The 25,688-nt window shown below is 38.8% G+C and overlaps 1 protein-coding gene across 4 annotated transcripts in view; it reads left to right on the forward strand.

The window, feature by feature from the left end:
- Nucleotides 1-24,924, forward strand: part of ptpn21 (protein tyrosine phosphatase non-receptor type 21) — a 79,377-nt gene extending 54,453 nt beyond the window's left edge. For all 4 annotated transcript variants that reach the window (XM_059959671.1, XM_059959680.1, XM_059959679.1 and 1 more), the window contains 8 exons: nucleotides 4,849-4,930; nucleotides 13,275-14,674; nucleotides 16,347-16,490; nucleotides 19,037-19,255; nucleotides 19,419-19,547; nucleotides 21,657-21,891; nucleotides 21,998-22,158; nucleotides 22,930-24,924. In XM_059959671.1, the coding sequence (XP_059815654.1) occupies nucleotides 4,849-4,930; nucleotides 13,275-14,674; nucleotides 16,347-16,490; nucleotides 19,037-19,255; nucleotides 19,419-19,547; nucleotides 21,657-21,891; nucleotides 21,998-22,158; nucleotides 22,930-23,058 (2,499 nt within the window). In that variant the 3' untranslated portion in view covers nucleotides 23,059-24,924. The remainder of the gene's footprint in view (nucleotides 1-4,848; nucleotides 4,931-13,274; nucleotides 14,675-16,346; nucleotides 16,491-19,036; nucleotides 19,256-19,418; nucleotides 19,548-21,656; nucleotides 21,892-21,997; nucleotides 22,159-22,929) is intronic.
- The last annotated feature ends 764 nt before the right edge of the window (nucleotides 24,925-25,688 follow it).

Raw genomic sequence — 25,688 nt, forward strand, 5'->3', positions numbered from 1 at the left:
GTGTTTCTTTCTCCCCTCCCCCACCTTTTAACACTCCTCAGCTTTTTTTTCTCCAGTCCTGGTGAAGAGTTTCAGCCCAACATGTCAACTGTACTCTTTTCCATAGATGCTGCCTGGCCTGCTGAGTTCCTTCAGCATTTTGTGTGTGTGTTGCTGTTCAATTCAACTTCTGATGCCATTCACCAAGATGAGATCATAAGTTGTAGGAACTGAATAAGGCCACTTGGCCCATTTAGTTTATTTCACCATTCCATCATGGCTGATTTATTATCCCTCTCAGCCCTGTTCTCCTGCCGCCTTCCTGTAACCTTTGACACCCTGACTTACCAAGAACCTATCAACCTATCAACCTCCGCTTTAAATGTTCTCAGTGACTTGGCCTCCACAAACGGCCATGGCAATAAATTCCATAGATTCACCACCCTCTGGCTAAATAAATTTCTTTTCATATCAGTTCTAAATGGGCATCCCTGTGGTCCTAAACTAATCCACTATGGGAAACATCTTCTCCGCATCCATTCTATCTAGACCTTTCAATATTCAATTAAGTTTCAAATACATAACCCCCCCCCCCACTAAATTCCAGTGAGTACAGGTAGTCCCCGAGTTACGAACGACATCCGACTTAAGGACAACTCGTACTTACGAACCGGGGAAGGAGAACACCATCCGCCATTTTAAGTCGTTGCTGTTGACACTGAGTTGAGTGTTTAACTTTGTATTTGGCTTAAATTTTTCTTAGTAAGCTTCACACTGACCCCCTCTCACCCCCCCCCCCCCCCCCGAGTCTGCTGGTGGCTCAAGAACAGAGGTTTCCGAGTTCAATCCAGTGACGGACCGCTCCCATGCTGGGTTGACGTCGATCCAGTGACTCACGTATCATCCGTGTCGGGTCGATGTCGAGCTCGCAACTCGACCTCATTTTTAAAAAAAACACTGCCACCTCCAGTTTAAATTCCCATGTGGAATATTGCGGAGCATCAAATACCCAAACCCAGCACAGCCCCCACTTGTCTCATTTAATCTGTCTCAGTGCTGACCTGGGGAATTCAGTGCGGTGGTTCTTAGGACCCAGTGGACCTCGGGAGCCAGTGCAGCTAGGGACCTGCCACCTGCAGTGTTTCTGTTCCATTGACAGGAAGTGATCGCGATTGAAAATGAAGTGAAAATAATAATAGAGGTGAAGTGCCATCAGTCATTGGAAAAGCATTAGGCTACAGTTGGTGAACGATCAGAACAATTTTAAAGGATAATGGATAAAATGAGAATAATGGAGTGTGTGAAAGGCCCTGCCCCAATGTAAGCTACAATTATTACTAAGCAACGCAGTGGTTTAATTATTGGAATACATGTGTTTCTTAAGTGTTTTATATGCATAGAAAAGTAAAATATATTCTATATACTAAAACAAACGTTTGACTAACTGACGCTAAATAATACCGGGTGTACCTGTTCCGACCTACGTACAAATCCGACAAAGACGGACTCAGGAATGGTACGTAACCCGGGGACTGCCTGTATATGTCTAGAGCCATCAAATGCTCCTCGCATGTTAACAATTTTATTCCTGGAGTCATTCTTGTGGTTGATCCTTAATTCACAGCCTGCCTTTCCCTTTATTATTTTAATAATTATTTCAAACATTGTTTGAATATTTTTGTATTGAATCATTTTAGAATGTTTTCATAATAATTTAAATCCTGATTAAAATTGCATGCTGAAACAGGCAATTTAGCTCAACCTGTGCTGGTATTTGCCCTCAAATATATTACTCTTTCTTTTTGTTCTGAGTTAATCTTGAATATTGTCCTAACAAACCTAAAACTAGAGTTCCTTTTCCTCTCTGTTCAAATAGGTAACTCCTTGTTTGGATTTATGATCACAGCATTATTTGAACTATTTCATAGTAGAGATGCCAAAAGCCATTTATCATGACGCAGCACCAACGATGCTTTCATAGCTGGAAATATTGCATCACTTACCATACCACAAATTCCTTTGACTGGAGCTGGTACACTTTTATTTACACAATTTTGATTGCTTCATAATTTTAATGCATTTTGCCAAATAATGTATCACAATTAATAACCAAAGGCCCATAATTAAATTATTTAAACTATTATGTATTTTTCAAATAGAATCCTAATGAACCTACTTTTATAACTTTTCTAAAGCCTGTAATTTTTTTTTGGGTTTTGAGCCTAGTATTGCTGGTGAATCTGTAAATGAGATTTTATGGTTTAAAATGCTCACCTTGGATTCATTAATCAAAAATGTTAAAATAAATTAATAACTGCATGTTTAAAAGAAATCCTGAAAACTTGATGCTGTTGGTACACTTTTACAAAACCTTTTTCCACAACACTGAGACTACTTTTTAACTACTTGTGTACCAGAGTACATCACTCAAAGGCAGTGTATTATATTTGGCATGTTTAAGCCCATTATCCAAATCAGTTAATTCTCCTTTTTTTTTTCTCTTCTGAATAACTAGCTGTATCTCATCTTTAATTTTATTCTTAATGAAAATATGAGAGCTTTTCTCTTTAAAACTAAACATTGGCTGCCTTAATTCAACTGCTTTATTATTTTAGTGATGTTACAAGCGCTGCCTGCTTTCAAATTTTTCCCCTAGGCTGTTTTTGACATTTAATTGCAAAGCAGAAACCATGTATCTATATGTAACACTTGAAAATCTTGTTCTGTCACTAGAATTTATTTTCGTTTACATGACTAAATAGACAGAAGGCTGGGAATTATAGGCCAGTTAGCCTAACATCTGTGGTTGGCAAAATGTTGGAATCGATAATTAAGGAAACAGTAACAGGGCATTTGGATAAACACAGCTTAATAGGACAAAGTCAGCATGGCTTTACAAAAGGGAAGTAATGTTTGACAAATTTGTTGGGAGTTCTTTGAGGACATAACATATAAGGTAGATAAAGGGGAACCAGTGGATGTGGTGTATTTGGACTTCCAAAAGGCGTTTGACAAGGTGCCACACCAAAGATTATTACAAAGTAAAAAATCATAGGATTGGGGATAATATTCTGGCATGGGTAGAGGATTGGCTTTCTAACAGAAAACAGAGAGTTGGGATAAATGGTTTATTCTCAGACTGGCAGTTGGTGACCAGTGGTGTTCCGCAGGGGTCGGTGTTGGGACCCCAACTCTTTACAATCTATATTAATGATTTAGAGAAAGGGACTAAGTGCAACGTATTGAAGTTTGCTGATGACACAAAGATGGGAGGGAGTGTAATGAGTGCGGAGGACATTGAAACCCTGCAGGGGGACATAGATAGGCTGAGTGATTGGGCAGACATTTGGCAAATGAAATATAATACTGACAAGTGTGAGGTCTTGCACTTTGGCAGGAAAAATAATAGAGCAAGTTATTATCTAAATGGAGAGAAACTGGAAAGTGCTTCTGTGCAAAGGGGTCTGGGGGTCCTGGTGCAGGAAACACAAAAAGTTAGTATGCAAGTGCAGCAGGTGGTCAAGAAGGCCAATGGAATGCTGGCCTTTATTGCTAGGGGGATGGAGTATAAGAGCAGGGAGGTCTTACTGCAGTTGTACTGGGTATTGGTGAGACCACACCTGGAGTACTGCGTGCAGTTCTGGTGTCCATATTTAAGAAAGGACGTACTGGCTCTCGAGGCAGTGCAGAGAAGGTTCACCAGGTTAATTCTGGGGATGGGTGGGTTGATGTATGATGAGAGGTTGAGTAGATTGGGACTCTACTCATTGGAATTCCAAAGAATGAGAGGTGATCTTATTGAAACGTATAAGGTTGTGAAGGGGCTTGATCAGGTGGATGCGGGCGGAATGTTCCCAATGATGGGTGAAACTAGGACTAGGGGGCATAATCTTAAAATAAGGGGATGCCGTTCCAGGACTGAGATGAGGAGAAATTTCTTCACTCAGAGGGTAGTGGGGCTGTGGAATTTACTGCCCCAGAGAGCTGTGGAAGCTACTACACTCAATAAATTCAAAACGGAGATAGACATTTTCCTGGATAAAAATGGCATTAGGGGATACGGTGAGCGAGCAGATAAGTGGACATGAGGCTAGGTTTAGATCAGCCATGTGATCTCCTGGGCCAGTTTTCGATAGCCTGGATGCGTCGGAGAGGAATTTTCCAGATTTTTTCCTCCTTGATTGGCAAATCGTTTTTTTTTCCCCGGGTGATCACATGGGTTTGGGCGGGATGAATAATAACATAAAATGGGCAGCATGGTGCCCTGTTGGTTGGCACTGTTGCCTTGTGGGATTCGGTAATAACTAGAGTTAAGATTGGATCAGCCATGATCTTGTTGAATGGCGGAGCAGGCTTGAGGGGCCGATTGGCCTACTCCTGCTCCTATCTCTTATGTTCTTATGTTCTTATATATACTGAGTCATATATTTTCTTGCCACCTTTCCTGCCTCGATTTTTTGAGCACAGTTAGTTTTGCGTAGAGGCAGTTTTATGCAAAACCACAGTTCAGTTTTTAACAAATGTTTACTTAGCTTTTCATAGCCAATCAATTTCTTTTAGAGTCGTAAGTTTGTCATTCAGCGGTATACATGTATACTGTGAAATGAAACAATGTTCCTCTGGAATAAGATGCAAAACATAATGCATATAAGCTGCACATAACATAAAGTAATCTTGTATTGGATGGGAGAAGGGAAAAGGATTGATAAAAGGATTTTTCCTTTCTCTCAATGTTGCAATAACTGCTAAAACTACCAACCTTAGAAATTAATTTATAATTTTTAAAGTCATATCTGTTGCTATCTGTTCTGTATTGCTAAACACATGCTGTGGATTAAAATGTATTTTATCATTTTTGTTTCCTTTTAGCCAAAACCTCATCAATTTATGATGCCCCTACCACAATTGCATTACAATGGACACTACACTGAGCCCTATAAATCTTCGCAAGGTAGAAATGAAATTTTAGATTGGGATGTTTAAAGTAAATGTGTTTATTGCTTTAAAAATGATAATTGCTTTTCTATTATTTTGTGACTCGAATAGTTAAAAGAATGGGAACATAAATATAAATTTTGCATGGTACTTATTTAAAACTTTTCAAGTTGTAGAATTGATCCAAAATAAACAAAGAAAATTCCAAGAGACAGCATTCTGTTCCAGCATACCATATTAATTAGATCCAGAGCCTATAAAAAATATCACCCCCCCTTGGAAGTTTTCATGTTTCATTGTTTTACAACATTGAATCACAGGTAGTTTAATTTGACTTTTTTTGACACTGATCAACAGAAAAAAAAAACTTACATGTCAAAGTGAAGACAGATCACTACAAGGTGATTTAAATTAAATACAAATATAAAACAAAATAATTGTTAACATAATTACCCACTCCCTTCAAGTCAGTACTTAGTAGATGCACCTTTGATAGTAAATATAGCTTTGAGTCTGCAAGGATTGATCGCACATCTAGATACTGCAATTTTTTCCCCATTCTTTACAAAACTACTCAAGCTCTGACAGATTGCATTGGGATCATGAGTGAACAGCGCTTTTCAAGTCCAACCACAAATTCTCAATTGAATTGAGGTCTGGACTCCTGACTTGGCCACTCCAGGACATTAATCTTGTTTTTTAAGCCATTCCTTTGTAGCTTTGGCTGTATACTTGGGATCATTGTCTTGCTGGAAAACAAATCACCTCCCGTCACCATTTTCTTGCAGACTGCATCAGGTTCTCCTCCAGGATTTCTTTGTATTTTGCTGCATTCATTTTATCCTCTATCTTCACAAACTTTCCAGGGCCTACTGCAGTGAAGCATCTCCACAGTATGATGCGACTACCACCATGCTTCATAGTAGGGATGGTGTGTTTTTGATGCACATTGTTTGCCTTGCACCAAACAGCATTTAGTCAGATGGTCAAAAAGCTCAACTGTGGATTCATTCGACCATAGAACTTTCTTCAAGCTGACTTCAGAGTCTCCCACATGCATTCTGGCAAACTTTAGCTGAGATTTCATATGTTGTTTTTTTAAATATTGGCTTAAAGTTGTGATGGGTGAAGCACCCAGGCAACAGTTCTATGCGCAGTCTCTCCCATCTTGATCACAGAAACTTGTATCTCCTCTAGAGTTGACGTAGATTTCTTGGTGGCCTCCCTCATGTGTGGTTAATCAGTTTTTGAGGATGGCCTGCTCTAGGCAAATTTACAACTGTGCCATATACTTTCCATAAGATATAGGAACAGAAGTAGGCCCATTGAGTCTGCTTCACCATTCAATCGTGGGCTTGATCCAATTCTTCCAGTCTTCGCCACCTCCCTGCTTTCTCCCCCATACCCTTTGATGCCCTGGATAAGCAAGAATCTATCTATCTATGCCTTAAATGCACCAATGACTTGACCTCCACAGCTGCTATTGGCAACAAATTCCACAGGTTTACCACCCTCTGGCTAACATAATTTCACCACATCTCTGTTCTAAATGGACGTCTTTCAATCCTGAAGTCATGCCCTCTTGTCCTAGACCCCCCCCCCCCCCCCATCATGGTTAATAACTGCCCTATTTAATCTGTTCAGGCCTTTTAACATTTGGACTGTTTCAATGAGATTTCCCCCCCCCCCCCCCCCCCCATTTTCCTGAACTCCAGGGAATACAGCCCAGGAGCTGCCAGACGTTTCTCATATGTTAACCCTTTCATTCCTGGAATCAATTCTCTTGAATCTTCTCTGAACCCTCTCCAATGTCAGTATATCCTTTCTAAAATAAGGAGCCCAAAACTGCACACAATACTCCGTGTGGTCTCATGAGTGCCTTATCAAGCCTCAACATCACATCCCTGTTCATATATTCTATACCTCTAGAAATGAATGCTAACATTGTATTTACCTTCTGCTCCACCGACTCAACCTGAAGGTTAACCTTTAAGGTATCCTGCACAAGGACTCCCAAGTCCCTTTGCATCTCTGCATTTTGAATTCTCTCCTCATCTAAATAGTAGTCTACCAGTTTATTTCTTCCACCGAAGTGCATGACTATACACTTTTCAACATTGTATTTCATTTGCCACTTTGCCCATTCCCCTAAACCAGGGGTCAGCAACCTTTACCACTGAAAGAGCCACTTGGACCCGTTTCCCACAGAAAAGAAAACACTGGGAGCCGCAAAACCCGTTTGACATTTAAAATGAAATAACACTGCATACATCGTTTTGTTTTGCCTTTATGCTATGTATAAACAAACTATAATGTGTTGCATTTATGAAATTGATGAACTCCTGCAGAGAAAACGAAATTACATTTCTGCATGCAACAAAAACATTTTGACCTCCGAAAAAAAGACGTTGGGTTGAAGGTTACTTTTAAGTAAAATACTCAATGTCTATTTGAGTCCTTCTTGTATTTATGAAAAACGCCAAACTTAAATTTGCCGCCAGCAGCAAACCAAAAATAACGTCAGCCAGCTGTCAACCTGAAAAATAAAAGGACTATTTCACTGAACAATGAAAACATATGAATATACGTAAAATAATAGGCAATTAAAATATTTATCATACTTGGTCAGGTTGACTCACACCTGACAATGCAGTCGTATTCAGTAGGGATGGATCGATGCTTAGGGGAGTGACCGGGAAGGATAATGTGTGTTTTACCTCTCTGAACTCACAGAAGCGTTTCCCAATTGATGTTTGCATTGCGATGATTGCAGAATGGAAATACTCCGAATTTATCATGTCGTGACCTTGTTTGAACTCTCTCAAATTGGGGAAGTGAGACAATGTGCCTTTCTGTAAATCTCTGGCAAGCAACGTCAGCTTGCGCTCGAATGCCAAAACATCCTCCAACATGTGCAGGTCTGTGCGTCCTTTCCCCTGAAGAGCTGTGTTCAGCGTGTTCAGGTTCGCTGTCATGTCTACCATGAAGTGTAGCTTTTCCAGCCACTCTGGCTGTTCCAGCTCAGGAAAGGTGAGCCCTTTGCTGCCCAGGAAAGTTTTCACTTCTTCCAGACACGCGACAAAGCGTTTCAGCACCTCCCCTCTGGACAGCCAGCGATAAAAACACGTTGTAGCGGTGTGCTACACGCAGTCAGTAAACTGCAGTCAAAGATAGCTTTATTCGAACTAAACAGCCTTGCTTTTAAGCCTCCCTCAACCCGCCCCCCATGGGCGCGGATGCTGCAAAAGACACGTACTCACAAACCCCCGTAGGCTATCTCCCTTAGCCTGAACGCTGGCTAATTGTGAGCCGGTTCGGATGTGTCAGGAAATGGGTCGCCACAACGTCTTATTTAGATTGTACAAGATCACCATAATCTTCAAATTTAGATTTACATTTCAAAAACTAACAAACTAACATAAAATACATTTTAATTAAATACTGACCATGTAGCGGTGTGCTACACGCAGCGCTAAAATTACGACACGGAGTCGGTAACTGCAGTCGAAGGAAAAAACTTTATTCGAAATCTTCAGCCTCCCTCAACCTGCCCCCCATGGCGCAGAGGCTCCAAAGCTCTGTGCTCGCAAACCCCCGTAGGCTATCTAATTGTGAGTCGGTTCGGATGTGCCAGGAAAAGGGTCGCCACAACCAATTATTTCCCAAAGCAACAGGGAGCCGCAGCACAGACGTAAAAGAGCCACATGTGGCTCCGGAGCCGCGGGTTGCCGACCCCCGCCCTAAACTATCTAAGTCTCTCTGCAGGCTCTCTGTTTCCTCAACACTACCTGCTCCTCCACCTATCTTTCTGTCATTGGCAAATTTAGCCATAAAACCATTAATCCCATAGTCCACATCATTGACGTAATCATGAAAAGCAGTGGTCCCAACACTGACCCCTGTGGAACTCCATTGGTAACCAGCAGCCAGCCAGAATAGGATCCCTTTAGTCCCACTCTGTTTTCTGCCGATCAGCTAAAGCTCCACCCATGCTAGTAACTTCCCTGAAATTCCAGTGGCTCTTATCTTGCTAAGCAGCCTCATGTGTGGCACCTTGTCAAAGGCCTTCTGAAAATCCAAGTACACCATATCTGCTGCATCTCCTTTGTCTACCCTACTTGTAATTTGTTAGGCAGGATTTTCCTTTCAGGAAACCATGCTGGCTTTGGCTGATCTTGTCATGTGCCTCCAGGTTTCTCTGTATTCTCATCCCTAACAATCAATTCCAACAACTTCCCATCCACTGATGTCAGGCTAACAGGTCTATAGTTTCCTTTCTGCTGCCTCTCTCCCTTCTTAAATAGTGGAGTAATATTTACAATTTTCCTGTCATCCGGATCAGTACCAGAATCTACTGATTCTTGAAAGATTATTGTTAATGCCTCTGCAATCTCACCAGCTATTTCCTTTAAAACCCGAAGTTATATTCAATCTGGTCCAGGAGATTTATCCACCCTCAGACCATTAAGCTTCCTAAACACCTTCTCAGTCGTAATTTTCACTGCACATACTTCACTTCCCTGACACACTTGCATGTCCGGTTTACTGCAGATGTCTTCCACTGTGAAGACTGATCCCCCTAGTGGGCTCAACTACGAGCTGTTCTAAAAAGCTATCCCTTAGACATTCTACAAATTAATTATTTGATGATTGACTTAACTGTACTCCAAGGGATATTCATTGGCTTGGAAATTTTCTTGTATCCATCTCCTGGAGTTGCTTGGAGTGTTCTTTTTGTCTTCATGGTGTAGTTTTTACCAGGATACTGACTCACCAGAGTTGGACCTTCCAGTTACAGGTATATTTTTACTACAATCAATTGAAACACCTTGACTGCACGAAGATCTCCAAAAACAGATCTTCACTTAACTAATGATGTGACTTTTAAAACCAATTGGCTGCACCAGTGATGATTTGGTGTGTCACATTAAAGGGAGGTGAATAGATATGCAATTAATTATTGTTTTGTATTTGTAATTAATTTAAATTACTTTGTAGAGATCTTTCACTTTGACACAAAAGTCTTTTTCTGTTGATCAGTGTCAAAAAGTCAAATTAAATTCACTGTGATCCAATGTTTCAAAACAATAAAACATGAAAAATTCCGGGAGTGGGGGGGGCATGGGAGGTGAATACTTTCTATAGGACCATAACACACAGGATCAGAAATAGGCCATTCAGCCCAATGAGTCTGCTCTGCCAGTTATCATGGATGATTTATTATCCCTCTCACCCCCATTCTCCTGCCTTCTCCCCCATAACCTTTGACACTGTTACTAGTCGAGAACCCATCAAACTCTGCTTTAAATATACTGAATGACTTGGCTGCCACAGCAATTTTTAGCAATGAATCCACCGATTCACTACCCTCTGGTGAAAGAAATTCCTCCTCACCTGTTTGATGTGCTCTCTTCTGAGGCTGTGCCCTGTGGTCCTACACTCCTCCACTCTCGGAAATATCCTTACCACGTCCACTCTATTTAGGCCTTTCAATATTCAAAGGTTTCAATGAGTTCCCTTCTCTCATTCTTATGAAATCCTGTGAGTACAGGCCCAGATGTTAACCTGGTCATTCCTGAGTGGTATCTTAATATCATAATGCATATACAAGTATTCTTTTGGAGAGCGGTGCAAGGGAATCCAGTAAAACTGGTCACTGAGAAGACATTTGTTACACAGGCAGGTGGCTGTTGTTGGAATTCTGTTATCCACTCCCAGGCTGTCACTGCAGTAGTCCTATAGGACAGTGTCTTAGGCCTGGCTTGAACATCTTCAGCAGTTTCATTGGTGACCTTATTTCTTCATAAAATTAGTGCTTCCTCATAGCTGTGTGAACCAAGTTCAATCTGAATCGTGGGTGTTTTTGCAGAGTTTGTACTTTTTCTCTTTAACTACATACCAAACACATGTTGGTAGGCTAATTGGTAGTTGTAAGTTATCCATTACTGTAGGTCAATAGCGAAAAAAAAGTGTAAATGAGAAAATAAGTTGCAGGGGTACAGACAAATAAGAGGGGTTATGGAACTGATGGGAGTGCTTCACCAGAACCTGAAGAAAACTAGGTACACTGAGCTGGGTAAAGATGAAATGTTTAATTTTATTTGCATTTCCTTGGGGGGAGAAAAGCAGTCCATGCTTGTATAGATGATAATGAGACATTGGTCCATATGTGGAATGCTAAATGGTGATTACTGATGGCACAAGGCAAGTGTTAGGCAGTGGTTATCACTACAAAGTGTGTCTGGTGATTTGTTCTTGCCGCTCAGTGACATTTAACATCACTAAGTTCCTCCTACCATCAATCTCCTGAGAGCTTATCTCTTGACAACTCAACTAGCCATATAAATATTATAGCTGCAGGAGTAAGTTAAAGACCACGTTTCCTGCTCTAATTAACATCCTGACATTCAAATGGTAAGCCACCTTCTACAATGCTCAAATAAGTCCAGAAGATGTAGGAGCAGAATTAGGCCATTTGGCCCATCGAGTCTTCTCTGCCTCGTGGCTGATCCAATTTCCCTCTCAGCCCCGTTCTCCTGCCTTCTCCCCATATTCCTTCACGCCCTAACCAATCAAGAATCTGTCAACCTCTGCCTTAAATATACATAAGACTTGGCCTCCACAGTTGCCACAGATACCACAGATAAACCACTCTCTGGCTAAAGAAATTCCTCACCATCTCCATTCCAAAAGGATGCTCCCCCCCCCCCCATTCTAACACCCTGTTCTTTGGTTTAGACACTCCCACCTTAGCAAATATCCTCTCCACATCCACCCTATCAAGATCCTTCACCATTTGATAGGTTTCAAAGAAGTCACCCCTCATTCTTCTAGTGAATACAGGCCCAGAGCCATCAAACACTCTTCACATGATAAGCTACTCAATCCTGGAATCATTTTCATGAATCTCCTTTGAACATTCCAGTTTCAGCACATCCTTTCTGAGATGAGGGGCTCAAAACTGCTCACAATACTCCAAGTGAAGCTTTATAAAGTCTCAGCATTTCATCCTTGTTTTTATATTCTAGTCTTTTTGAAATTAATGTTTATATCACATTTACCTTCTTCACCACAGACTCGACTTGTAAATTAACCTTTAGGGAATCCTGCACAAGAACGTCTAAGTCCCTTTGCACCTCTTTTGTTTTCTCCATTTAGAAAATAGTAACCCTTTCATTTCTTCTACCGAAGTTCATGACCATACACTTCCCAAACCTGTATTTCATATGGAAGTGTATGTGACTCAGGAATATGATTAAATATTCTTATTGCTTGAACAGTGTAACTCAGCAATATTCAAGATTAACATTATTTAAGCCAAAATAGTACTTTTGATCAGTACCACAGCCACCTGCCCCGAATTGGTTTTCTCAGCCAAAACATAACATATTTGCTGCAATTACTTGCCTTGGCCATTCTCACAGCATCTCTTAGACTTGTGATCTCAACCATAAGGAAGGACAAGGATGGCAGATACATGAGAAAACATTTATCTCTAGATTCCCATGACTCTTGAAATCTTTTGTCTTGTCATTGACACTGCAACCTCCAGCCTAGTAAAATCATGAAAAATGACTAATCAAAAGAGTGGCCCCAGTTAAAAGAAGTGGGTTTCCACCTAGTGTAATTGGGGATGGGCACTGAATGTTTGCCTTGACAAGATTGTCCAGGTATAGAAGAATGAATGAATTTAACAAAAAGTATCTGTACCAATTTATGCCACCTTAACGGAAAAGTCTTCAGCCCTAGTTAAGAGCATCGTTCTGTCAACTTTTTCTGACATTCTAGTGCTTGCATTCTAACAGGAGTGAAAGCAAGATTAATTCCTTCTTTACAATTGGGAGCAGTGTCTACACTTGTGCTGCTAATTGTTTGCTCAACTAAAATCAGCAAAACTTGTGTATCCACCGGAATTAATGTCTTCAGATTAACAAGCGTCTTCATCCACAGACTATTTTTAGTCCCAAACATGATTTGTTAGTAGCTCTAAAGAAGTAGCAGAGATTCTTATTTTGGATATGACATTGGATAACAACATGTATATGATTAAATAAGATTTTAAGAAAATATAACCTCTTAGCTGGCTTTAATTAGAATGTGCTAGTTTGTTTGAAATTTTGGGAAACCGCTTAAATTGAAGCTGTTGAATTTTTATTGGAATATATGGTATTTAACAATTTAAAGTAACTATGACTATTTCTATAGATCTAACGTGTTAAAACTTAGCCTCCAGTACACAAAATCTGCCTGATTTTGATCACTAAAATTGATTCAGTCAGTTCATTGCTGAACTTGTGATTGTGTATTCTGGAGGGCAATGGCTTTACTGATTCTACAAAATTTTCACCTTTTTATTTCAGACAATCTCTACATGAACAATCAAAATAGCTGTTTTTATCGCTCTCAAACAAGTTTGGACAGACCTCCATATGAATACAATGGCCGAATCCGAAATGGCAGTATCTATAGTGCACATAGTACAAGCTCTTTAAATAATCCACAGCACTTTATGCAAGCATCTCCTATGTCTTCAAATCCGAGTATCACAGGAAGTGATATAATGAGAGGAGATTACATCCCAACAAACAGACATAGTGCTATTATTCCACCTTCCTATAGACCAACCCCAGATTATGAAACTGTTATGAGGCAGCTCAATCGTGGCATGATTCATAATGAAAGACAAAGTCATTCAATGCGGAATCTCAGCATAGGCAATTCCTATGCTTACAGCAGATCTGATCCTCTTGGTTACAGCCAGCCAGAAATCCGAGAGCCGCCTCCATTCAATTCCCAAAATGTGAACCCGTACCCTTTGCATTTGAACTACAGTTTTCATTGTCAGTCACCATATATAAATTCAGTTGAACGACGTCCTGTTGTTGGGGCTGTTAGTGTTCCAGAATTGACTAACGCTCAGTTACACACTCAGGATTACAGTGCAGCAAATATGCTAAGAACTCAAGTGTACAGGCCTCCACCTCCATATCCTTATCCAAGACCTGCAAATAGTACGCCTGATCTTTCAAGACATCTGTATGTAAGCAGCAGCAATCCGGATCTGATAACCAGGCGTGTGCATCACTCTGTACAGACATTTCAGGAAGATAGTTTGCCTGTTGCACATTCACTGCAGGAAGTTAGTGAGCCTCTTACTTCCGCAAGGTTACATGGTAACACCCATAAACGTAATAGCATTGAGATTGCTGGACTAATGCAGAATTTTGAGAGCTGGAGGATAAAAGAGAGGACCATATCTGCACCAGGTGTTGAGAAGAGTTCAACACAAGAAACTGCTGCAGGTTCACTACCTAGTATTTACTTTGAACGAACAAAACTAGGAGATGCTAAAATTAATCAAGACAAAAGTTATAACCATGGGAGATTTCTCTCAGATGCAGCAGTGCTGATTCACAGCAGTGAAAATGACGAGTATGATTCAGGGTACATTGAGAAGAGATTACAAATGCTTCCTGTTGAATCTGCAGCCCATTTACCCACTATGTTAAACCAACCTTCTGAACCATTGCTAGACTACCAAAATAGTTCTGCCCCTGCATTAAGCAATCAGCTGGGTTTAGAAAAGCAAGCACGAGAAAGGGGAGCAATGGAATCAGTACAGTATCTTCCATCAGTGTCTGAGTCTGAACTCAATACAGTTGGAAGAAGACAAGCAAGAAGAATATCTTCCAAGAGAAGACCCATGTCTGAAGTTCTTTATGGAAGATTAAATGCAATGGATGGTCTCCCACCACTTGGAGTAAGTAGCTTAATGCTGATTCCGTATCATCACCATAAATCAGTTTTGTTTTTTTGTTTTAAATAGAAAACAGATCTATCAAAAATATAGACTTTCAGAATTAGTATTTTGTCCTGAAGACCTTCAAGTAAGAACCCAACCACTTTGTAAATGTGGTAAAGGTTTCTTTCTCTGCCCTTTCACGTTGTGAGTTCCCTACCTTGCTATCCTCTGGGGAGGAAATATTACTTGCTTTCCTACCAATTTCTTCAAATGGCTGTAGCTAGTTTTTGAGCTGTTAAAAGAAATGTCTTTTCTATTTGCTGTATGTAGATGCTTCCAATATTATACGCTCCAAATAAAGTCCTCACCCAGTTTCATCCAATCCTAACTTAGCCATTTTCTCTATTTTGACAGCATCCTCTTAACTCTGCATTGCGCCCTCTCCTGTGTAATAATAATATCCTGTAGTGTAGTGACTGGCACTTGGGGTTAATCTATTGAATTGGATTGGGGAAATGTTATATAATAGAAAACAATTGTGATAAATGGTAACATTTGAATTACAAATCATGCTATATTCTGAGGCTGGTTGATCGGGTGGATGCTGACTGATTATTTCCCACACTGGAGCATGTAGAACTTGGGGCCACAACCTCAGAATAGCAAGTGATTTCGTATTGAAATGAGAAGAAATTGCTTTTCCGATGCCCATGAATCCTAGGAATTCTCTACCCCAGAGAGCTAAGGAGGTAGAGTTGTTTCAATCAAGAAGCTTAAGGAATATGAGGAGCGGTTAGATGTTGCTGCCAGGATCTTCCTGAATGGTGGAGCATGTTTGAGTGTCAAACTGACCTCTTCCTGCTCCTGTGCTTCTCTGGAACTCGTGATCTCTGACTTCAGCCTGTTTAAAATTTCTGCTTCACTTTGGCAACTTTTTTGGTATTGCTGTTTGACAAAAATTTAGAGCCCATAAAGCATAACTAAACTGATATTATAAGAATAATTAGAGTAGTTCAGGCTTAATTACATCCTTGATAATATTTAAATATGAGCTCAAAGCCCAAGCTTTTATTTCTCTAGTCTCATCACTGTGCCACTGACAAATGTGTCATAGAGATAAATAGGGTTGATCAGTTTCAGTATTAGCATTTAGGACAAAACATGAGGCATTCTATCGCAAAGCAAATGAAAGTATAAATTCTATATGGTTGACTTGCATAAAGCTTTGTCAGTCAAAAATTAATTTACAGGTTGGCCTTTAGGGGGAGATTTTGTTTTGCTTTTCATAGGTTAATGAATTGAAGACTAGGTCTAGACTAAGTGTGAGAGAATACAGGAGATGGCAGCAGAGAGAATAGTTGTGAACATTCATGTGCTGGCACATCAACATAAGCCATGAGGTGATTTCATGGTTTCATGCTAAGTAGTATGTATGTTTTAATAAGAATAGTTTGAATGAAAGAAGGTTATCCTTTCCTTCATTATTTATCAACTACTTATTTTGTGAGCTTATCACTATGCCTTAACTAAAAATGTGATTTATTCTTAAAATCTCGATAGATTGAGTTGGCTATTTACGTGATTGGCAAACAAATTCTTTTCATGCAGGTTCTGTACGCTGACAAGGGTAAAATATTCTTGATTACTATGTTTAATACTGTTGACTTTTGAATTATTTTATCATTCAAAGGTTATTAGAAAAGACGATTGTGTATCTGATATTAGGACAATTGGACCATTAAAGATGGCAGAATTAAATGGTTTGACACCCTTTCAAAAGCCTTTACCAGATGCAGTTAAAAATGAGCCCATACAAACACCATTTGATGAACGGGTATGTAATTATATCATTCATATTTTTTGTTTTCAAATGCATGTCAAGTTTGAACAGTCAGTTATCTGCCAAAGGCAATATGATACAAAAATATGGCTAGCAGCTTTGAGTTTCAAAAATATTTATTATACAATTCTGTAGATATATGCACATTTTCCTATTCCTCTGGTGTTTGAACTTGGTGAATTGAAAAGGACCCAGCAATTGGAATTTGTTTTTTTACAGAAAAACTGCCCAGAATGCTTATTGGCAATTTTATAATTGTGCTTGGAACAGTGCACCTGTAGATTGGCAGCTGAATGAAATATAATCAGGTTTGAATGTTAATGATTTTATTGTTTGGTTATATTGTCAAATAGAGAGTATTGTAAACGTATTCATGAAGAGATTCAATTTAAGGAAAGGAAAAAACAAGGCAGGCAAATAAGTGAGTTGCAAGGTACTTTTATGTACAGATTTTTGGGTTAAAAATTTTTAGTTTGAAGGTTCAAAGGTCCAATTTAATGTCAGAGAAATGTATACAATGTACATCCTGAAATGCTTTTTCTTTGCAGACATCCATGAAAACAGAGAAATGCCCCAAAGAATGAACGACAGTTAAACGTGAGGACCCCAAGTCCCCCCAGCTCCCCCCTTCCCGCGCACAAGTAGCAGCAAGGCAACGATCCCCCCTCCACCCCCAGCAAAAAAAAAAGCACACCTGCTAAGCTCAGCACAAGAGTGAACTAGGCGATAGCAGATACACAGACCTAGCAGTTACCCCATAGACTATCGCATTTCATCTAGCATTCGACAAACTCTCTTTCCCTAATAAGGAAGAGGGAGGTGTCCCCCATTTTCACAGTGAGTGTGAGATATAACAACTCATAGGTCCATGATGTTTAAAAAGTCCGTTTTGTCACTTTTTATGAGCTCTGATCCTATAGAACGCAAAGATCTCAGATCTTCAGTCCCACAGCAAAAGATTTTCCAGCCTTCCCAATGACACACGAGTCTCCTGCTGTGACACCAACCCTCAATCTGCCTGTCTCCAGAGCCCCAAGGTCTTAGGCTTTCGAATTCGAGCCAGACTCTCAGGCTGAACCCTTGGTGTGCCGAACAACAATGGCCAGCCCTGAAACCCCAGAACGGGTCCCATTTCTGCAAAGCACTTAAGTCTGCATGTAACTTCAGGTCAAGGTCTTCAAAAGAACCCTGAAAGGGGAAAAGTAAAGATATTAAAGAAATAGAGCTGTTTTTGAAGATGCAAGCAAAGGAGTCGCCATTTAGCACCATCTTAAATCTACCTCCAACCAATCAAAAATTCATTTTAGAAGGATTTGTATGGTATAAGAAAAAAACTACAGGAAATAGTTTCCTGTATATTCATTAAGTGTAATCCCTCAGTTTGGATTACTGGATCTTTTACCATAGCAGAAATGGAATTCTCTATTGCACCCTCTAAACTGTCTGCCACAAGTATACAAAATTAAAGCTATACCAAACTAGGAATGACTGAAAATGTATTGATTTGTGGTTAAATATGACAGTTCCCTTAACATTAATGTTAAGAGTGTACACAATACCAGTTGATCTTCTAAATAAAGGTATTTTTTAACTTTGAAATTGAAATGTGAGTTTGAAACTCTCTTATTTCAGCCTAGTGAGATGTCCTATCTTAGTGTGTTTGGTCATCTCATTACTGATTTCTGTAACTTTGTCAATAAAACACACTAAACTGAAATACATTCATAAGCTATTATAATGTTGTTGAAGAAAATTATTAAAAATATTAATAAACTCTTCTTGGGCTTCCAGCCGGGTACAGATATCAATTTTAACCAACATTACAGTGACAAAGTTCTTCCTTGGAGTGAGGCCTTCATCTTTGTTAAAATTCACTTTCTCTAGTTTTATTTCAATGGCTTCCTTCATAAGGAATTCCTTCACAATGACCCAAAAGTCATTGGTGTGGCACAGTAGTTTGTGTAGTAGTGTATATCGGACAGATGATGCATGGTGGAAACCCACATCAAGGTGCATAAAACGTGATTCAATTTGGGTTACCTAGAGAAATCGGCGGTAGTAGGACATTGCATTCACAATGGCTATAGGATTGACCTCAGCACAAAACTACTGAGCCATGCCAGTAGCTTTTGAGACTGCCTGATGAAGAAAGCCATAGAAATAAAACTAGAGAAAAAGAATTTTAATGAAGATGAAGGCCTTTCTCTAAGTAAGAACTGAAATTCAATTGTAAACAAAGTGGGACAGCGGAAACCTGATTGTTTGAGGACTAACCAGTCAGGAGGGACGAACAATAGGGGGTATAAATAAGCATCATCCCTAATGAAGTTGGCAGTGTCTGTCATCGAAATGTTAGTTGAAATCGATGCCTGTATCTGGAAGGAAGCCTGAGAAGAGTTTACTCGTCACATATGCCGGGAAAGCACAAGATCCTTTATTGAAAACATTTTGTAAAACTTTGGGTAAGGATTTTTAATGCAGAAATGCATTTTTGTAATCTGCTTACTGTATTGACATTTAATATCACTTTTACTTGTTAGTGCAAAATTTTGGAGCAGCGACTGGAACAAAAAATGGTGTTTACAGAATATGAAAGAGTTCCAAAGAAAAGTCTGAGCACAGAGTGCACAGTTGCAACGCTGCCTGAAAATGCAGAAAGAAATAGATTCCCAGATGTTATTCCCTATGATGATACTAGGGTGGAGCTGGTGCCTACAAAGGAGAACAACACTGGTTACATTAATGCATCACATATAAAGGTAGCTGTAATATCTTTTTATGTGTATGGTGTTTTTTTTTGTAATTTTAGGATTTTGGAAAGGCTCTGCTGTTACTTTCTGTAAATTCTGTTGAATTTGGGTACTGAGTCTAAAAGCTTTATTAAACTTTTCTTTGTTAAATATGTCACATTACCTATTACAGGTTATAGTTGGAGGGAAGGAATGGAATTACATTGCCACACAAGGACCACTCCAAACAACTTGTCTTGATTTTTGGCAAATGGTGTGGGAGCAAGGTGTTGCCATCATTGCCATGGTTACCATGGAAGAGGTAATTGATTCCTTTTATTTTCAATTACATCAAATAGGCAACACACAAGTAAACAGTAAAGGAACTGCAGATCCTAGATTCTAACTGGAACTTGACGTTTCTGGGTTCTGTCAGATTTGGTAGCTTTGATATGCTTCCTGTACTTTACATCAATCAGTACTTGTATTAATGCTCTTGGATTTTGGCCCTGATATATGCTTTTGTATTCTTCTGTTGATTTATTTGTAAAATGTTTTAAAAATATAAAAATAAAGAATCTGCAACCAGAAGTGGCGATTGGATGATCCATCTCTGCTTCCTCCAGTGGGTTCTAGCATGATAGATACCAATCTTCAGCCCAATTTGATTCGCTTCCAAAAGTTAAAGGCATTGGACACTGCAAAGCAATCAGCTCTGACATTTCAGCAATTGTACTGTAGACTATTCTTCAGAACTTGCTGTGCTTTTTTGCCAATGCTGTTCCAGTACAGCTACAACATTGGTATCTACCCAACAATGTAGAAAATAGCCCAGTTATGTCCTATTCACAAGAAGCTGGACAAATCCAACCTGGCCAATTACTACCCCATTAGTCTATTTTTGACTATCAAAGTGAAGGAAGGAATATCAATAGTGCTAACACGCAGCACTTGCTTAACACCAAACTGTATGTAGAAGCTCATTTTGGGTTCTGTCAAGGTTGCTCAGCTCCTGACTTCATGAGTTTTATTCCAAATATTGACAGAAGAGCTAAACTTCAGTGATAAAATGAGAGTAACTGCCCTTGACATCAAGGAACCATTTGATAGAGTAGCATCGTGGAGCCCTAGCTAAGCTAGAGTCATTGGGAATTGGGGTTAACCCTCTGGTTGGAATCGTACTGAACACAGAAGAAGATGGTTGTAGTGGTTGGAAATCAATCACCTGAGCCACAACATCTCTGCAGGAGTTCCTCAGGGTAATGTTCTCAGGCCATCTATCTCCATTTTCCTTAAATTGTAAAGTCACAATTAGAGGTATTTGCATAATGTTCAGCACAATTTGCAATGACTCAGATAATAAAGCAATCCACAACAAAATTCAGCTAGACCTGGACAATATTTAGGCCTGGACCGATAGGTGGCAAGTAACATTAGCATCACAAGTGCCAGGCAATTACAATATCCAACAAAAGAAAATCCAGCTGTCACCTCCTGATAGTCAATGGCATTGTCATCATTGAATCCACCACAGTCAATGCAGTGGAGGATTGTCATTGAGCACAAACTGTATTGGCAAAGCCACATACAGAAAAATGTGCCTGCTAAGCCCCCATTTATGATGCTCAGGTCAGGAGTGTGAGGGAATACTATCCACTTGCCTGAATGAGTGCAGCTTCAACAATATTCAAAAAGCTTGCCTTGATACAGGACATAGCACATTTGATAGGTATGTCATCCACAACCACTTAACAGTGCACATTAGCAGTATTTTGTATTATCTAGAGGTTGCACTGTAGCAACTTGTCAAAACTGGCAGCACCTTTGAAACCCAAGATTTCTCTCGGCTAGAAGGACAGGAGCAGCTAAATCATGCCGACACCACCTGTAAGTACCCCTTCAAGTAACATGCCATCCTGACTTATAAAAGTCCTGCAGAAGAGTCTCGGCCTGAAATGTCAGCTGTACTCTTTTCCATAGATGCTGCCTGGCCTGCTGAGTTCCAGGATTTTCTCTGTGTGTTGCTTGCATTTCCAGCATCTGCAGATTTTCTCTTGTTTGTGATCCTGACTTGTGAATATATTTCTGTTCATTCATCATCACTGGGCTAAAATCTTGGAACTCTGTTCATAACAGCATTGTGGTACATTGATGCAACATCAGCAAGACCACCTCAAAGGGCAACTGGGGATAGCTAATCAAATGCTGGCTCAGCCTGCAATTCCCGCATCCCTTAAATGAATATGCAAACAAAGAGTATCTGCATCAACTGAGATTTGAAAGAATTTTCTTTTTCATATTCTTCTAACAATTGGCCGCTTCCTTGTTTAATGTACTAGTTAATACATCGATGGTTTGTAAAATAGTTGAGTAGTGTTCGTTCCAAGTCATCTCTGCAATTGATCAAAATTTTCATATAAACTTTTTATAGGAGGGAGGAAGAGAAAAGAGTTTTCGGTATTGGCCTCGATTAGGTTCTAGGAATAACTCTGTTACATATGGAAGATTCAAAATAACTACACGCTTTCGAACAGACTCTGGCTGTTATGCCACCACAGGATTAAAAATTAAACATCTATTGAATGGTCAAGAACGGACAGTGTGGCACTTACAGTATACAGACTGGCCAGAAAATGGCTGCCCAGAGGATATCAAGGGATTCCGATGTAAGTATTATGTAATTCTGATTACATTTGTTTATTTTAATTTTTTTTTAAATTAGCTTCTTGCTGTTGAATGTTAACTTAGTTAATTTTTTACTTACCTTTGCAGCTTATTTGGATGAAATTGAGTCGGTGCGTCGTCATACTAATAGTACTACAGACATTAAAAGTCCTGATGCACCTGTACTTGTACACTGCAGTGCAGGTGTTGGAAGGACTGGTGTTGTAATTTTATCAGAAATTATGATTGGCTGCTTAGAACACAATGCGGTAAGATTATCCTTTTTTCCTTGTCTCTTATCTTCAGTAAATTCTAGTAGTCTTCTCTCAAATTATTCAGACTGACAAGTCTACAGGTAGTTTTTTTTTCTATTCATTAGTGCTATTTTCTAAATTTAAAGGTATAATTTCTGAACCTAGATAGTTTTGGGAAAACTATGTCCAACTTGCCTACAATTTATTTGTGTATTTACTTTATATCCCTGTTCTGTGGATTTGTCTATCTGTATCTTGTAATATTCACTTTAAAGTCTGATGGTAACGATGGATATTTTGCACTCATTCTTCACTCTCAATTGGCATTTACCTAGTATCGTGTTCTTGATAATATTGGATTATATTTGTCTTCAATTGCACCATATCCCCAAGTATAAATAAACAAGGAATAAAATTTGCAGTTAGTTTTCCTTTTTGTTTTTCCCCCTCCCCATATTCTCCTTTGCATGTTACTTTCTGTGCTATTGTTTCTTTATCCTGATCAGGATTCTACTTCAGGCAAATCGGTGAAACAATTTCTCTATTTTTTTTATGACTTTAGCCCTCATTTAGTTTTATCACTCTGCTAGCCAATGTAGTTGAAGCTCAATTTGTTTCAGGAAAAATTAGTGTATAATAAATGCTGGTATCTAACAATATGTCTATGAATGAATATTAAAATAAATAGCCATTAACGTTTACATTTTCTTTCATGTGATGTCATGCTGCTTGTTTTTATAATTTAAATGTGATTAATTTAAAACTTAAAAACTTTTTACTTCACAGATTCTAGATATTACTATTGTGTTGAACCTGCTGAGACAGCAACGGATGTTAATGGTGCAAACAATTGCTCAGTATATCTTTGTCTACAAAGTGCTCATTCATTTCCTGAGAAGCTCTCGGCTGATTTAACCACTTCAGTGCATGCTGTGATATTTGCAACCGAAACAGATTTAAGTTGAGGATAATTCTCGTGTTCCTTGGGGGGAGAAGGACAAAGAATAAACTTGCTTTGACGGACTGCAGAAGAGTATGTACAAAATACACAAAAGAAATCACCAAACCTAATGAAAAAGCACACATATTCCTGTATTCAGATACCTCTTAAATAATATTGGAATGTGTACTATGGTTATTTTTGTAGTATGAAATGAATGAAATTTGCTGCAATTTGTCTATTACAATTGTGTTGCAACTTTTTGGTGTACCGGTTGAAAAGTAAGTGATAGACTTTTAATCATCACTTTTTGCTCCAGTGATGAACTTTGTTAGCAACTAAGTGGATTGTAGGCTTACTGTTATGATCATGTACTACCTTGAAGGGTGTGAAAGTATTTTGGTTTCATGGAAATGTGGCGAGGGTGACAGTGACTGGTTTTCATTAGCAAAAAAAAGTGAGCATAAAACAGAATGATGTGAACCTGAGATTTTTTAGGTTTAAGATTGAACTGGTGCAAAAGAAGATTTTTAGATCTAGTATGTCTAGATGTGAAATTTATGTAAGATGGTTATTTTTTATCAAGTTTATATTGTATCAGAAGTAATAAAGTTGTAAGCTTAATTTTTTTGCTGAATTATGTGGATTAAACTAATCCTGTTTATATTCAGTTAAAAATAATTACCCATTCAGTAAAATGTCTGGTTTGTGTTGTTTGATAGTCTGGAAAAATTGCTGAAAACCTAATGAGTGACATGACTGCTGATGAAAAACAAAGTAAGCTATTCTTGTTAAGATTTCTATTATTGTGATTGAACTGATCTTTTTATTGAATTACTTTTAATTCATAATACTAAGTTTAAATTTGAATAATTTAGCATTGTTAACTATTTGATACAAGTAGTAGTGTTAGTTTGCACACAACTGGCTTTTGTGTGACTTATTATAATATAATTCTGAAGTAAGCACTTCAAACAGAAACCATGAATTGGAAGACTGCTGCTAAATGACTTGAGTTTACAATATATATGAGTGAAGGATTTCTGCATAATGACCATATTCTTCTTGAAACGTGTTTTTAAAAAAAAAAACATTTTTATACATTTCCCCTAAATTTGATCAATGTTTATTCACCTTAATCCACTGATTCATTGGGAAGTTTATGATCAGAAATTTACCTACTTTACAAGATGTTTTCAATCATGGGTATATGAAGGACAATCTGTAAAGCAATGTTTGTGTGTATATATAAATTAAATCATGTATCCTGAAATTAATTGAACAGGACTGTACCTCAAAGTTATGTGCATGCATTTGTGTTTTCCTGTGTAAAAGTCAATATTTACGCCATATTATTCTTTCACAGTGTTCTATTTAGATCAGGTGCTGTATGACATTTATATTGGTTATAATTTTACAAATATGGCATGCACTGTTTGTAAAATTAATTGATTTAATTTTCTGATGTAATAGAAGGCTTGTTGTATTCCATATGAAATTTTAAGCATATTATTGTAACAGTCAGAAACAAGATGATGAAATTACTTTGGTTTCTGGGAAAGTAAGAACACTGTTTGATTGCCCACTGCCGTACATAAATCATTGCAGTAGTATAAATGTCTGCATAAGTAGGCTGGAGCATTTCTTTAAAATGTGGCCTTTTCTGGTAAATGATAAAAGTAATGTAGTTTTCACATTTTTATTTGCATATTTCCTTCTTGACCAAATATCTCTGTGCCAGTACTTAGTTTATTTAAGCAGAACTGTTTTATTAAATATCTGTTTATATATATTTCAGAAACTTCCTCTAAGCTTGAATAAATGTTATACCCCATGGCAAATTGGTGATCTTTTTATTTTAAAAAGTACATTAGAAAATGAAGTTGGAATCTGAAATCAGAGTGCTTATTTTTTTGAGCAATGTAAGAGCATGTTTTATTTTTCTGAAAAATTGCATTAACTAAAATTAGAATTTATCCTTTGGTTTCATGATTATTCAAAATAAACAATTTTTGTGGCTTAAAATTTTTCTATATTTATTTACTGCCCATTTATGCCTCTGATGTTTAGGGCAGCATTGAAAGTCCTCCATCTCTGGTGGTGTTCAGGGCTTCCTTCATTGTCAGTAGCTTCCATTTGGTTTTCATTACAGTCAGACATGCAAGTCCTGGGTGGAGACACAGGAATACTATCACAAATGCAGAAGAAGCCTGGAACCTGGAGGACTGGTGGACCACTCAGTCTGTCCTCCACCCTTTGACTTGCGTGACCCCGCCAAGAGCCAAAGCATAAAGCCCTGACACCAGTCAACAGGATTCTCCAGGTCATTGAGCTACGCAAGTCTCCAAGCTATGACAGGATTGTGGTCCACTTGGAGGTTGACCTTTCTATACAGGTTTTTTTTAAATGAGAGGAAATGCATGCCAGAAGGACAACGTTACAGTAGTAATGGGGGACTTCAATATGCACGTAGTTTGGGGAAAATCTGGTTGGTGCTGGGTTCCAGGAAGGGCAATTTCTAGAGTGCCTACAAGCTGGTTTTTTAGAGCAGCTCATGGTTGAGCCCACTAGGATTGGGTGTTGTGCAATGAACCAGAATTGGTTA

The sequence above is a fragment of the Hypanus sabinus genome, chromosome 2, assembly GCF_030144855.1.
Source record: "Hypanus sabinus isolate sHypSab1 chromosome 2, sHypSab1.hap1, whole genome shotgun sequence".
NCBI lineage: Eukaryota > Metazoa > Chordata > Chondrichthyes > Myliobatiformes > Dasyatidae > Hypanus > Hypanus sabinus.